The 13,623-nt window shown below is 44.1% G+C and overlaps 2 protein-coding genes across 3 annotated transcripts in view; one reads left to right on the forward strand and one right to left on the reverse strand.

The window, feature by feature from the left end:
• Window positions 1-1,472, forward strand: part of POLQ (DNA polymerase theta) — a 51,717-nt gene extending 50,245 nt beyond the window's left edge. The window contains exon 31 of the mRNA XM_068417459.1: window positions 1,359-1,472. Coding sequence (XP_068273560.1) covers window positions 1,359-1,472 — 114 coding nt within the window. The remainder of the gene's footprint in view (window positions 1-1,358) is intronic.
• An 8,701-nt stretch (window positions 1,473-10,173) lies between these two features.
• The window catches only part of STXBP5L (syntaxin binding protein 5L), a 116,881-nt gene continuing 113,431 nt past the window's right edge, over window positions 10,174-13,623 (reverse strand). For both annotated transcript variants that reach the window (XM_068417410.1, XM_068417409.1), the window contains 3 exons: window positions 12,019-12,130; window positions 11,432-11,652; window positions 10,174-10,395 (listed from right to left, as the gene is read on the reverse strand). In XM_068417410.1, coding sequence (XP_068273511.1) covers window positions 10,354-10,395; window positions 11,432-11,652; window positions 12,019-12,130 — 375 coding nt within the window. In that variant the 3' untranslated portion in view covers window positions 10,174-10,353. The remainder of the gene's footprint in view (window positions 10,396-11,431; window positions 11,653-12,018; window positions 12,131-13,623) is intronic.

Genomic DNA, 13,623 nt, shown 5'->3' on the forward strand with positions numbered 1-13,623 from the left:
ATGCCAAGCTCCCTTGGTGTGCAAACACCTAAGAACGCAGGGTGGGTTGTCTGGGGAGCTGTTACGGTACACGCCGACCACGTCCCACCCTAAACACTTTCTTAGTTCTGTAAGATGTGGATATAACTTTACTCTCAAAAAGTGTGCCTCCAATAATTAGTTTCAATAAGTTCCTGGTAGTTACTCCACAATGGTTCACATTTCTTTTGAAATACTGAGCCCCAAACTTGATCAAGACTTCAGTGGTTTGAATATAGTGGAAAATTGATTTGTGTGTCACAAGCAACATTTTCTGTGTTCCAGAATTGCATTTGCTTTCTTTCTCACAACAGTGTGCCTTGCTTAAGCCCTGTTCAGTTTTTAATCTCTGATAACCCCATTTTTTTCCTGCCCAGGCTGTTATTTTTCATCCTATTTTTGAACAGTAGATTATTTCTATCGTAGTTCTCTATCCTGCTTCTTTCTACTCTGTACTCCTCTGTGCTGAATTACATCCTATTTCAAAGCAGTTTTCTAGGTTATCCAGATCATTTTGAAATGAGGCGTAGGGTTTTGGGAGACAAATCTCCCCCTAGTTCTTAATACTGTTGTAAACTCTTGTGCTCTGATCTCCTCAAATCCTCTCCTCCATTCCCCAGTAAAAACTGTGGAGGAATTTCTCCTGTGGGTACCTGTGAGGGAATGCTGAGAACGCATGGAAGGGTCAGAAAGCTTGACTAGTTCCCATGTTGACACAGTGGCCTCTGCCTGAGGTGAGGAATCACAATCATTTCAAAGCCTCTTTTCATTCTGCTGTGGAAAGGTTCATGAGGTGGGTGTGGATTGAAAGATTCATTCAAATAAGCAATCAGCACAGGCTGGACTCTGTGTGGGTCTTGAGGTAGGAAAGAGAGTCCCTTTATCCAGGGCAGGTATTTACAGTCAGGAAAAAAAAGTCCAGTCTCCTACAGTCCAAAAAGTCACAGGCAAAAATACCTTCTGGTCCCCTAACTGTGTACTGAAACGAGCGTCATCTTAGAAATACCTTTGGAGGGCAGCAAATGTTGGAGTTGCCTCAACAAAATAGTGAGGGTGAACCTGGGTGATGTTTCTAGCACCTGAGTGGAATGTGATCCGCTTTCCCAGTAGTTTGTGTTTCACGGAGCGCCTCTTGTGCCGACACAACGAGGAGGAACACCCCTCTTTGCCTCTGGTGTATTTGGTTTGTGTCTTGCTTTCAGTACATTGAAATTTTCAGACCAGGCTCCACGAAACAGAATTATGCAGCTGGGTGAAAGAGGAGACTCTGCAGGACTCTCAAGTGTTTAATGGAAACTTAATCTTGCCTCTTTTCTAAGTAGTCTTGCCTTTTCTTGTAGGTCGCTCAGATTGTCAAGCATGAGATGGAAAACGCCGTCAAACTCTCGGTAAAACTGAATGTTAAAGTGAAAATTGGACCTAGCTGGGGAGACCTGCAGGACCTGGAGCTCTGACATAAAATGCAGCTTTCTCGCGCGTGGTGAGGCAGAACGAGAAAGAACTGTGAAACTATTAATTGCTAAAAGCACAGTATTTAAATGAATTCTGTTAAAATATGCTTGGTCTGGTAATTTAAAACAAACCCCTAAAGCCTAATGAATTTATTACATATGAAATGAGCTGGATTATTTTATTAAAACAAAGCACAAAGATAATTTGGCACTTCTTGTGTGTAACTTTGTCTAGGACAAACAAAAAAAGGTGATTACGTTTGTGCTTAATGTTGAATTGTCCAGGCCTCTGCTGGGATCATTCTGTACTGACTTCTGCTGCTGATATTCAGGTCCTGAAGCAGCCTTACAGCTGGCTGGACTTCTCACTGAGCGGCTGTGCAGTGTTCACAGTGAGTGGAAGCAGTGCTTGGTTGGCCTCTGGCTTTTAGGAAAGCATTTTGGTGACTGACTGTTGTAATTCATCCTACTGCTGTCTTGCAAACTGGCCTTGAGAGCCATATTGTTTGGACTCTTATAGTTAACATAAAATCATCAGCAAAAACATTCCTTTTTAAAGAATGAAACTCAATTTATTGGTTAAAAACTTAACAGCAATTTGTATTTTTGTGAAGGAAAAAGAAAAATCTAAGCCTGGCCAGCTGAAGTGAGAGCCTTGCTGGTGTTTGGGGTCTGGTGCGTTAGAGGTGTCACTGAGTGGTGGTGGGTGACCTGTGGCTCTTCATTCAGAGCCCCACCTCCTAGGGAAGCCTCAACCCCTGCCTGGTGGTAGCCTCGCTAAAAACTGCTCAGTTTTCCCCTGCGCTTTGCCTCGGCATCTTTGACTCCAGCCCTGTGATGAGGCAAGAAGATTTTCTGGGAGTTTGGGCTTGTCAAGCTGAGCTGGTCCTGAGATTGACTCAGGTCAGCTGCTGGGGTCGGATGCTTCCAAAGAGGGGGCGAGGAGGGAGCTCGCAGGGAATTAATCTGCCACTATCTGGCGTTACTCTCCTCTCTGATGCCTTCTGGCCTGGCTAAACCTCACGTCACGTGGTTTCGTTTCCCTTCCAGATGGTTGCGATGGTTATACAAGTTCAGCTGTTTTTGTTAACTTCATACAATGCCTGACCTTGAATTCTGTTATTTTCATCATATGGCCCTGGTATGTTATGAAAAAGGGAGGACAGGTGCCTCCCGTCATCTGCTTTATGCCTCTGGTTATTTTATCACGTCTTTCTTCTGTGGTTCCTCCCTAACGTAAGCAATCCCCATCTTTCCATTCATGCCTCCTGTGAGAGATCTTCAAGCCCCTAATTATTCTTTCATTTCTGAACTTCTGCCGGATCCTTTTTCAGAAGTGTCCTTTTGAAGTTGTCTTTATAGCCTGATCTGAGAGGACGCGCACTTGGCTCTCAACAGCCTGATAGCGCGCTCGGGCTCGTTAACTTCAGATGCGGCGCTGTTGGCGTGGCGTTATCCTGACATCACAAGTACCTGGCGCCGAGCTTTCAAGAGCATGGTGAGTTTTAAACGATGTTAATGGCGCCTGCATACAACAGGCCACATCCTCGACTCTGATCCACCACCTGCCTGTTGTGCAGCAGCACAGGCACGTGGTATCGAGTCAAAGCCCCGGGCAAGGAGGCCTTGGCTGCCCTTCTCGGCACCGACTTGCCCTTCTTTCCTGGTTTGGAAAGAAAAACTTTATGTTGAGATTTCTTTTTTTTTTTCCTTCTTGCCTGGTCTGTGCTGTGGTTTTTCTACCACATCTGTCACCTGATGGCTGAGCTCTATCCATAGTGTTCGGTTGATAGACAGGTCTTTCTTTTTCTTTCTTTTTCTTTCTTTTTCTTTCTTTTTCTTTCTTTTTCTTTCTTTTTCTCTCTCTTTCTTTCTCTTTCTTTCTCTTTCTTTCTCTTTCTTTCTCTTTCTTTCTCTCTCTTTCTTTCTCTTTCTTTCTCTTTCTTTCTCTTTCTTTCTCTTTCTTTCTCTTTCTCTCTCTTTCTCTCTCTTTCTCTCTCTTTCTCTCTCTCTTTCTCTCTCTCTTTCTCTCTCTCTTTCTCTCTCTCTTTTCTCTCGTTTTCTCTCTCTGTTTTCTCTCTCTGTTTTCTCTCTCTGTTTTCTCTCTCTGTTTTCTCTCTCTGTTTTCTCTCTCTGTTTTCTCTCTCTGTTTTCTCTCTCTTTTCTCTCTCTTGTCTCTCTTGTCTCTCTCTTTTTTCTTTCTCTTCTTTTTTCTTTCTCTTCTTTTTTCTTTCTCTTTTCTCTTTCTCTTTTTTCTTTCTCTTTCTTTTTTTCTTTTTCTTTTTCTTTCTTTTTTTCTTTTTCTTTTATTAAAGCTTTTGTTATTAACAGGTCTGAGCCTCGGCACCCTGGTGTCTGACCATGTGTGTGCTCTGCCTGTGAAGATGCTGGGTTGGACTCTTTATCAGTTCACGTGGCCGAATGATTTCCTGTCCCAGGGTGTCGTGCGGTGACACACCTGTGCTGCATTTCAGGCCTCACTGGAGCTGCTGTAATTTGAGTTGCTTGTTCTTTGGCACATTACAGTGTTTTCCTCCCGCGTACCGTCTTCAGAATTTCACAAGGATGGATCTCGCCCGTAGTTCCCAACAAGCTCTCTAGACCGGGGTGATGCTAATCAATAAGGGGATTGACACAGAACTAAGCTTATTTTGCTAAACAAACTCAATGAGTTCATTTTAATTAAGCAGTAATTTAGAGCAAATGAGAAGATAAAAGGTGGTCACTGCTCTGTGAGCAAGGTGGCTGCGGTGTTTGAGTCGTGGTATCAGAACTGGCTCTGAGCTGTTGCCTGATTGCTGCTATTTACATTCCTTAATTCCGATTAGACTTTGTTAGTGAGACTAAGCAGGGGAAGCAGAGGAGGGCTTAGGTCGGGTAAGCAGGGGCACTGCTTAGAACTGCAGAAGAGGATGCCTGCTGTTTTCTGAAGTTGGTAGAAGGAGGTTGGCTACTCGCATTACTTACTTATTTTTGCCTGTGGGCCCCTCTGCCCCCACCTCTGATGGGCTGAGGCCTGTGTTTAGTTGTAAACTGGACCCGATAACCAGAGCGCAGGCTACTCTCTGTCTTCTTGTAGACAGGGTGGGATGCATCTGATGGTGTTCGCTCTCTGTTCCTCAGCTGGTTTGTGCGTCTTTCTCGTTGCAGTCCACTCCTGCCTCCTGTTAGTTGGTGCTGCAGTAACACGGGTGGACAAGCAGCCTGAGAAGAGGACGGACGAACGCCGCAGCAGGGGTAGGAGTTATGTTCGTTACGGCAGCCTTGTCAGCGTACACAGAACCACTAGTGCAGCATAGTCCTGCCTTGTGCCCTGCGCTGCCCTTGCCTGGCTGCTACACCAGCAGATGGGCATCTGCCTGCTGACAGAAACTGGGCTGGGATCCAGTCCTGGCCGACAGCTGTGGTCACCAGGAACATCTCGCATCGTGTGGACCTGTGTGACCCACCTCCTCGCAGGGAGAGCCCGTCCCCTTGGGCTGCCGAGCAGCTTGGGCCGTTCAGGTCATACCTGCTTTCTTGTCAAAATGACTCAAATTTCGATTCAGCTGGCTACTGGTATGGGGCAGAACTTCCCTGGCCTCGGCAGCAGGAACTCCTGCCATTGATGTTTGACACAACTACTTGGTCCTTTTCTTCACATGCAGACCACGGGCTTGTTTTGCCTTGGCCTTTCTGCTGCAGCGTTCCTTCTACCCCTGCCTACTGAAAGTGCTCTGTGCGCTTTCTTATAGCTGGGCAGTGGTGGGAGAAAGGTAGGTGACAAAAGTTGACACATAATCTGATCTGGCTTGGTCCTTTTGCCTTTCTCCCACGCTATTTGCATTTCATCAAGAAGAGAGGTGTAGAGTTTTTCCTGCTGTTTTTTTTCTGATGAATCCATAGCTGGAAAGAGGGGGCTGGAAGGTCAGTAGCTTTGGCGGACATTTTTTGAGCCTCTTCTGGCAGAGCAGCTCAATCACGTTGTTGGTAAGTGCCCTTAAACGAGCTTGTTTCTGCCCTTCTGAGATTTCAGCTTGTAGGTGAATGCTGTTAACCTGCAGTGGAAGGGACGTGAAGGGTGCTCTCAGGTGGCTGAGAAGCCCAGGTACAAGGCTGGTCCTCCTGGGGGCTGGTATTGTGATGGTGAGTGCCAGGAGAGCTCCCTGCAGCAAAGCACAGGAACAGGAGCTGGGGCACAGGCTTTGTCCCTGCGGGAGCTGCTGGAGGGAGGCAGGCGGCCATCCCCACCCCAGCAACACCTGTGGCTGCGTGTGCCGTATTCCTGAGGGAGCGAGGAGTGTAAACTCCGTCCAAAGGCTCTATGTAAACCATGCACCTTGGAAATACTACAAAGAATCTAGGAGTAGAGGTTGAAAAAAAGCGAGTGCTACACCAACTAATATCAATTCTTTATTTTCTTTCCCTCTTTTTTTTTTGGTTGTTACTGGGGACTCATAAAACAGCCTCAAAGATGCCTTAGTTTCCCTTGGTGATGCTGATTTAGGATACCCGTGGAACCAGGCCGTGGTTAGAGCAGGAGCGTGTGGTTCACCCCAGCTTAGCCTTTGTTCTGAGCTACAGGTAATGACTCGTTAACAAACCCCACACATACTCTGTTCACAGTTCCTTGACACTGAATCTGAATATTGGTCACTATTTAAAAAAGTACAATGTTTGATTTGTTGGTTTAGTCACAAAACAAAACACATGAATGGAAACACTCATTACGTGACTATTGCTTATACAGCTAAGATGAGGAGTTGACTACAAATGGCCACACGTAGTTCCTCAATGAGAGAGAGTGGGTTCTTACTAAGACCATACCAAGGCAAAAAAATCATTCAAGACTGAAATATACTGTGCTTGAATTCACCTTTAGGTTAGGGAAAAGGATGTGTGGGGGGTGGCAGGGTATTTAAGGGGCATAATTAACTGAAATCTGGCTTTTTGCCTGTGTTTCAATACACACAGTTTATAAAGGGAGGAGTCCAGAGGCTGAACACAGCTCTTGCTTTAGCTGTTGTGTTTTCTTCACTTCTTAAATTAGATAATGAAAAAAATTTTTGTACACCTCTCTTCATTACAGTGCACATGGTGTGGTGTGAAAGGGCTTCTGTAAAAGGAATATGTGTACTAGTTTAGAGAATTTCTGTATGTGATAATTTTATACAATATGGGTAGTAAATGGAGTATTTTTTGGTAAATATTTGTGTAAGTAGCTATATTCTGGTAATATAGGAAATGTCTAATTGATGTACATAGTTGAACTGTAAAAAAAATTTAGAAAACAGGTCATTATACAAAACAAAACCTGATTCTGAAATTTTCCTTTATCTTGTCTTTTAAGTCAAGATTTGAAGCTTAAGTTAAAACTCCAGGAATGGATTTTATTTTTTTTTAAATAAAATAGCTTGTACTTCATTGAAGATGGAAAACATACACATAATTAATTTAATGTATTTATTTTCTCTGTGTACTCCATCTGTCTACAGGTCTGTGCGTGAGATTAAACACATCTGGTCAAACCCAGAGGGGGGTGTGTGTGCTGGTGGAAGTTCTGTGTCTGGTTTTGGATGTGGTTGTGGTAGAGAGCTCCTGCAAAGCAGGCTGTGAGGGAACAGGGCATCCGATGAACAAAAAGCATTTTAAATGGAACAAATATTTCCAGCCAATCTGGTCTCTTGTAACTGAGGATTGTGATGTTGAAGATACCTCTAAGTTTAGGATTTTGCTTGAGGTGGTGCTGTCTTAGTGGGGAAGGTGAAAGCACAAGACTTTGACAGCCAGCGACAGCTAGTGTCCTCAATTTTCTTAGAGCAAGTCGGGTCAGAGGCCGGGGGGGTTGCTCAGGATGCTCCATCTGTATTCCTTTCCCTGACAGCCGTTAGCAGCGTTCCGGTCAGGCCTTTCAAAAATCCCACACTCCCCCTCATTTCACAATGAATCAACCAGGCAAGGGTTTGTCCTCCCTCATTGAAGTCTTTAAGTGAAGGGTTTTTGTTTTTTTTTTCCACATACATGGTAAATCTTGATAGAAAGCATTTAACAGTGTGCACTAACAAACTTATACAACATATACATTACATATATATATTTATATATATAGAATGTTCTATATACAAACATATACAACTTTTTAGATCTCTACAGCCTACAAGAAAATTGATAATTATAGTCACAAGTGGTGAACTTAACAGAAATAGTAGTTTGTAACTGTCTGGAAATATGTAAAATATGTAAGAGTGGAAAGCAAGATACAGCTGTGACCTGATGGGCAGTACGAGAGAAAAGTTGCTTAAAAGTTTAGTATTAAAAATTTTCAGTTTGAGGGATGCTAGGTTCTCATTTCTCTGTTGCATAAAAATGCAAATGAAAATCTACTGGCAGGTTTGTTTTTTTTTTTCCCCCTGGTGTTAAGCTAGAGACTGTTGGCAGCCAAAGTCAGTCAGGCATTGCGTAAATGACTTGTTGAAGACACTTTTCTCTCCGGGCGTGCTGTAGTGATTAGCAATTAAAAGTTGCTCTTAAATTTTTACATTTGATTCTTACACGAGTGAGTGGGCTCTAGCTCCAGCCTGAAGACATTTCCACTGAAATCAAGGTAAGGGGGATCTTTGCAGTATCAGCCACCCATGTGAGGTGTGGCCAAAATCTTACGCAGAACGGTGTCCTGGTTTCATTGGGGTTTGGTTTCAGTTTGGGGCCAGCCGTGGTGATCAAGGCCCTCAGCAGTTAACTCCAGGGCAGCTGCCCCAGGCTGGCCCACGGGTGTGTGCTGTATCACTGACATCCAGCTCACTATAAAAGGGAGGGCTTGGGGGAGAGGGGGGGCTGGTTTTGCTCTCCTTGCCTCTCCTCTCTCTCTCATTTCCAGCAATTGTGATTCCTGGAGCAACTTGCTGGTGCTCTATAGGTAAGTATAATTTTGTCTATTTTATGTTGTAATCTATATTGATTTCTTTATTTCATTAAATCTGTTTAACTTCAACCCACAAGTCTCCCTCCTTTTCCCAATTCCCTTCCTCGTTTGGGGAAGGGACCTTGGGTGATATAAAACCAGTTTATTGTTTAGCCCTGGGTGCAGGCTAAACGGAGCCAAATGGGTCGCTTCCTTGTGGTTGAGTTGACCCAACTGCTGCCTGAGCACCGTGTGCTACCACGCACCCGGGCTGCCTTCTTAAAGGCTGACAGTGTTAGAACTATGGTTATCCTGGAAACTGGCCCTGTAGCCTGTGGGTGTACCAGTGCCATGCTGGAACTGGCAACGGCCTTTACATCTGCAGCACCGTGGTGCAGAAGCAAGCGTAGAGCTGGGTACAGAACAGACGCTGGTGGGGCAGCCTTGGGCGGGTGTTCATGAAGGCTATTAGCTTCCCTGTAGAAGCAGAGAAGGCAGGAAGAATAAGGGCTAGAAAGTTAGTTGGAGGGTTTGAATGATCTGCTGCCCCAAATGATTTTGTTGCCCACAGACTAGTGGTTTTGGAGTATTGGCCAGAGCACAGGCCGAGTGAATATACATTTAAACAGAAGATAGAAGTGCTATAATGTTCTCATTTATTTCTCATTCTAGGTGCCTGGTTATACTGGTGCTTCCTCACACACGCAAGCGGCCCGTTCTGTGACCTGGCTGCTGGAAGGAGTTCCCCAACCCAGTTCCTGTTGGCATCAGAGTGGTGAGTTTGGTGTTTCCTCAAACCACACACACACACACACACAGACGTCCTCTCTGCTCATGGACAACTCCGGTTCCTTAACTCTCAGCAGCAACCCTATGCCTTGCTTGGCCTTGGACCTTTTTCCCAATAAGTTTCTACAGTTCTCACAATTACAGAGCAGTTTCTCCTGTGACAGAGAGGAACTTGTTGAGTCTCATTCCCAGCATGAAATTCCTGTTGTGCTACAGTGTGAATTTAAAACTGAACACCTCAAATCTGCTCCAGCCCTTTAACTTGTGCAGCTGGGCAGAGAGTGAAGCCAGACTTCTGGACTGTACAGTTTCCTGGGCTCCATTTTATCATAAGAAAAGGAAGGATAAGGAAAAGGCATCTTTGAGAGAGATCATCTGGCTGCGAGGATGATATAAACACGAGTGAAGTTAAGGTCTAGTTAGGAGAGGGATGGTGTCTGTCTGCATCGGTGTCTGTCTGCATCAGTGTCTGTCATAAACCATCTATGCTGATGTTTTAATGACATTTCAGATAGTGCCTGTCTAGCCACTTGAAGAAATCTGTAAATTTTGGGCATAGGATTTTGAAGTTACATATTCTTCTGGTAGGAGTTAAAGAACACTGATTTCTAGCAAGGTTTTTCAAGGGAAATAGATAAGAAAATGCAGCTCAACTCATTTTTATGTTGAGAACAGTAGCAAACATGCTTGAAATGTATTGGCTTTTTGTAATGTCACGTTTAAAAAATAAAGATTTTTGCCATTTAAGTATTTTTTTTTGCTCAGAATAGAAATAATCCCATTTTTTTCTTCGGTCACAACATGCTTTCTTTTTCTCTTTTTTTTTTTTAAGATGTCAATTAGTCATGCAAAGTTTTATAAGTGCATTAACATTCGAGTTTGTACAGAATATTTTTAACCAGACACACTCCCCACAGTTCATACCTACAGCTTCTGAAAAACTACATGCCACAGTGATGGTTGAGTTCCTTTTGGAAAAAACTGGCTACCGCATGAGCCAGCTGTTGGAGTAAGACCCACATGATTCTGGCTTCTGTCTCACAGTCTGTACGATTTCTCCTTGACTCCCACTGTGATTAATCCAATAATAGTAACAGGAAAACATCTTCTAGGAGAAAAAAACCTGTCTCTGGCCAGTGACGGGTAGCTTTGGGAATGAATGTTGCTTCCCTGAAGAGTGTTCTTAATAAAGCCACAAGCAGCTGCTTTGAAAGTCTAAAACTGGTACCACTTCTTGTCCTTGTATTTCAGCATCACCTACAGAAACGGGAAACAAACGGCAATAAACCACTGCTCTCATCGGAGGGGTCACACAGGACCCAGGCCCATTAACTGTCACAAACTCTGTAAGTATAAAGGAAGAGCAATGCAGTACTTCACTAACAGTGTCATCCACTGAGACCTTGTATTTAATTTCATAATTGCTACATTAAAAAAAAAGTTACCTGCTATTGCTGTTTATTACAAGATTTTTCTTGAGGAACTTTAACTACTTTTCTTCTGCAAAAAGTACGGAGGTCTGGGAATAACCAGGAACTTGCTTTTTACTCCTATAGAAAGCAGCTTATCTATGGAGCATAGGAGGTATGTCCTCTCTATATAAATTTTTTGCATTTCAGGGCACATTCTTTCTGCATGTTTTTGCCTCACACTTACAAAAGCCAATAAAAATGTAAAGGTCTTGTCCAGAGATGTGATGCATTTTAAATGAAAAGGATGCACTTTGGGAAGTATTCTTTAATGGTGTTTTATCTTCAAAGAAAATCACTTCAGTTGATTCCCAGCCTTAACAGCATGGGATGGAAGAGCTTTCTATTTCCAGCTCTACACACAGGAGCTGTCTATTCCAGGCAAGCCCTGTTCTGTATAACTGTGCCACAGTGTTGTGCTAGAAACGTTCTCCTCTTCCCCAGAAGATCTGTCAAAGGTTCCTATATACTCATCCACCTACCTGTTTTCTGCCCTCCTGCATACATGTGCTGCACTAAGTGGCTTAAAAGCCATAAGGAGTTAGTGAGAAAGGCAAGAGATGAGAAGTGCCGTGTTTTAAATTCAGAGGCTAACAATGGATGCTCATTTATGAGAACATGAAAGGAAGGGGTGTGCAATGGAAGTTTATTTTCAGCATCCTCATTGTTTGGGAGCAGGAAAAATGGTGTCAGTTAACTTGAGTACACCAAAACCATGACTGGTGAAGGGGGAGAACCGTATGTGACTTTCCCAAAGGGAAGCAAAGGCTCAGCTGGAGGGTTGGCAGTTGCTAGTTCTGGGTGTGTGGTGCAAGGGCCCCTACCTCGTGTGCATGTTTGGAAAACGCCTCTGCGCTGGCCATCATGCTCGCAGTCCGTTCATCCAGCTCTCCCAGTTTCTGTCCTCTCTCGTCGAGGGCAATGCGTGCACGAGTCAAGTCCCCGATGACTCCTCCTGCAGCCCCTCTCACGCCTTCAATTCCACCTGCTCCAGGGATGTGCTGGGCAAGACTGCGAGAGGCTTTTCCTGCCGTGGCCTCGCCAACTGCAAAGGAGAAATGAACAAACAGATGGGAATGAGTTCCTGGCCGTGGCTCTCTGTGCTTCTTGTCCTCCAGCTGCAGCGATGTCATTTGATGTGCAGATGGCACAAGTGGAAGACTTTGCTCTATGCACTGGCACAGCTACAGTGCAGACGAGGGCCTCCCCCACTCCATTGCTCAAAAGAAGCTGCCAAGGAATCATTGGAAAGCAACTGAGAACCCTCCCCTTTCTTCACGATGTCATCTTTATTTTTTCATCAATTATCTAAATCTTGTGTCGCACGCCATTCCTAGATGACAAGGGCAGGGGCTCCCATTAATTAATTTCTGAAAACAAAACCAACCCACCACTCCAATAAATTACTTACAAAGCTCCTCTCTGTCAAAAGCTTGTCCACTTCCTCCAAAAAGGCCTTTGAGAAAGCCTCTGTTTTGGGCTTCTGGTGTTTCCACAGGTGTAAACAAATCCCCAAGCATGTCCTAGCAAAGTCAGGCAAAAGTCCATGTGAAAAATTAGTGAGGTGAAAGCAGTTCTAGGTGTTTTCCTTATTTGCAGTAATGAGCCACATGCATTGGATCTAATCAACTGGTTTTAAACGAGTCTGTTGTGTGAACTGTATTGAGTACTTAACATTTGTGTTTCATGACAGGCAAATGCTTGGGCTAACTCGATTCACTCATGCTTTCAAAGGGACTTGCCTTGTCACTGGCCCGTCTTATGTTCATTACCACAGAGAAAAAAAAATTATAAGCAATACAGCGTGCAAATACCAGTGATAAGATCACATTTTGTTTAGAAACAGCAGAGGCGACACCGTAATTGAATAAACAATTTGTTGTGAATTATGTATTTTGCTGTAGTGTTTATCCAGCCAAGCAGGGCGGGCACTCTCTGTTTTCTCTTTATAATGTACCTGAGTTCAGTGCTTGCTAGCAGTTCAGAGAGTTTGGTGGTTTGTTTGCTTTTTGTGATGTGGTGGTTTATTTTTTTTTTTTAAACAAAATCCCATCACCTTCCATACAACCTCCCCTCCCTCCTGACTGTGCATTCTGGCAGTGCCATCAGTAATGCTAAATAAGCAGGTCTGAAGGCACCGTCGTGGTGCCACATCTTGGAGCAGTCGACCCAAACAAAGCTCAGGCTCAGATTTATTTGCAGCAGCACTAGGAGAAGTGGGCTCTCCAGAATAAAACTGAGAAAGGAAGCCTGCAGTCCCATTAGTGTTTGAACCCAGTGAGGCTGGGCGATGAGCACATTGCTCAGCTCTGCTCCTCGGCACAGTCACCTGCTCTGCTCTGGGGAGAAAAATTACTGCAGCCTTTTGAGCCGAAGTGGAGGCTCTCAGGCAGCCTGACGTGTTTCCCTAGGTAGAAGGTGACGCTGGGTCATTGCTTTTTGTACACCTGTAATGACTGTGCAAGCCTTTTACCGTCCTCTTTGCGTACAGACCAAGGTATGAGCAGCCACAGTCTTGCAGTACAGAGAAGCAAGGGCTGAGTTTCCCTTTGGTTGGTTGTTGTGTGGTGCTGTTAAGGTTAATTAAAAAAAATAAATTTAGCTTCTAACAGCCTCTCACTATAGGTCCATCTTCTAAGACTGATCATTGATCAAACCTTTTGATCATTTAAAAATTGGTTCCCTGCAAAATAATATCTCCTCCGATGCACAAAAGCTGTGTGCAATGCTCACTCCTCACTGTGCTTTCTCAGGCTTCACACAGACAGTGCTGTGATGCGAGTTGAGCAGCTCAGCACATGTTATTCCCTAGGGCATAATGAGTGCTGGCAGGACCATTTCTTTTATATTTCTATCCCAGTTCACTGCTAATTATATAACCTAGAACTTATTCTCCCTCTTTTTTTTCCCCTTTCATTACTCATGTTTCTCCCTGTAACCTCTCACAATTCCTCCTCTTCAGTAAATGACTTTTTAATTTGCATTTTCATTGTTAAAAAAGAAAACAACCCAAATC

The sequence above is a fragment of the Nyctibius grandis genome, chromosome 23 (genome assembly GCF_013368605.1).
Source record: "Nyctibius grandis isolate bNycGra1 chromosome 23, bNycGra1.pri, whole genome shotgun sequence".
Classification (NCBI taxonomy): Eukaryota; Metazoa; Chordata; class Aves; order Nyctibiiformes; family Nyctibiidae; genus Nyctibius; species Nyctibius grandis.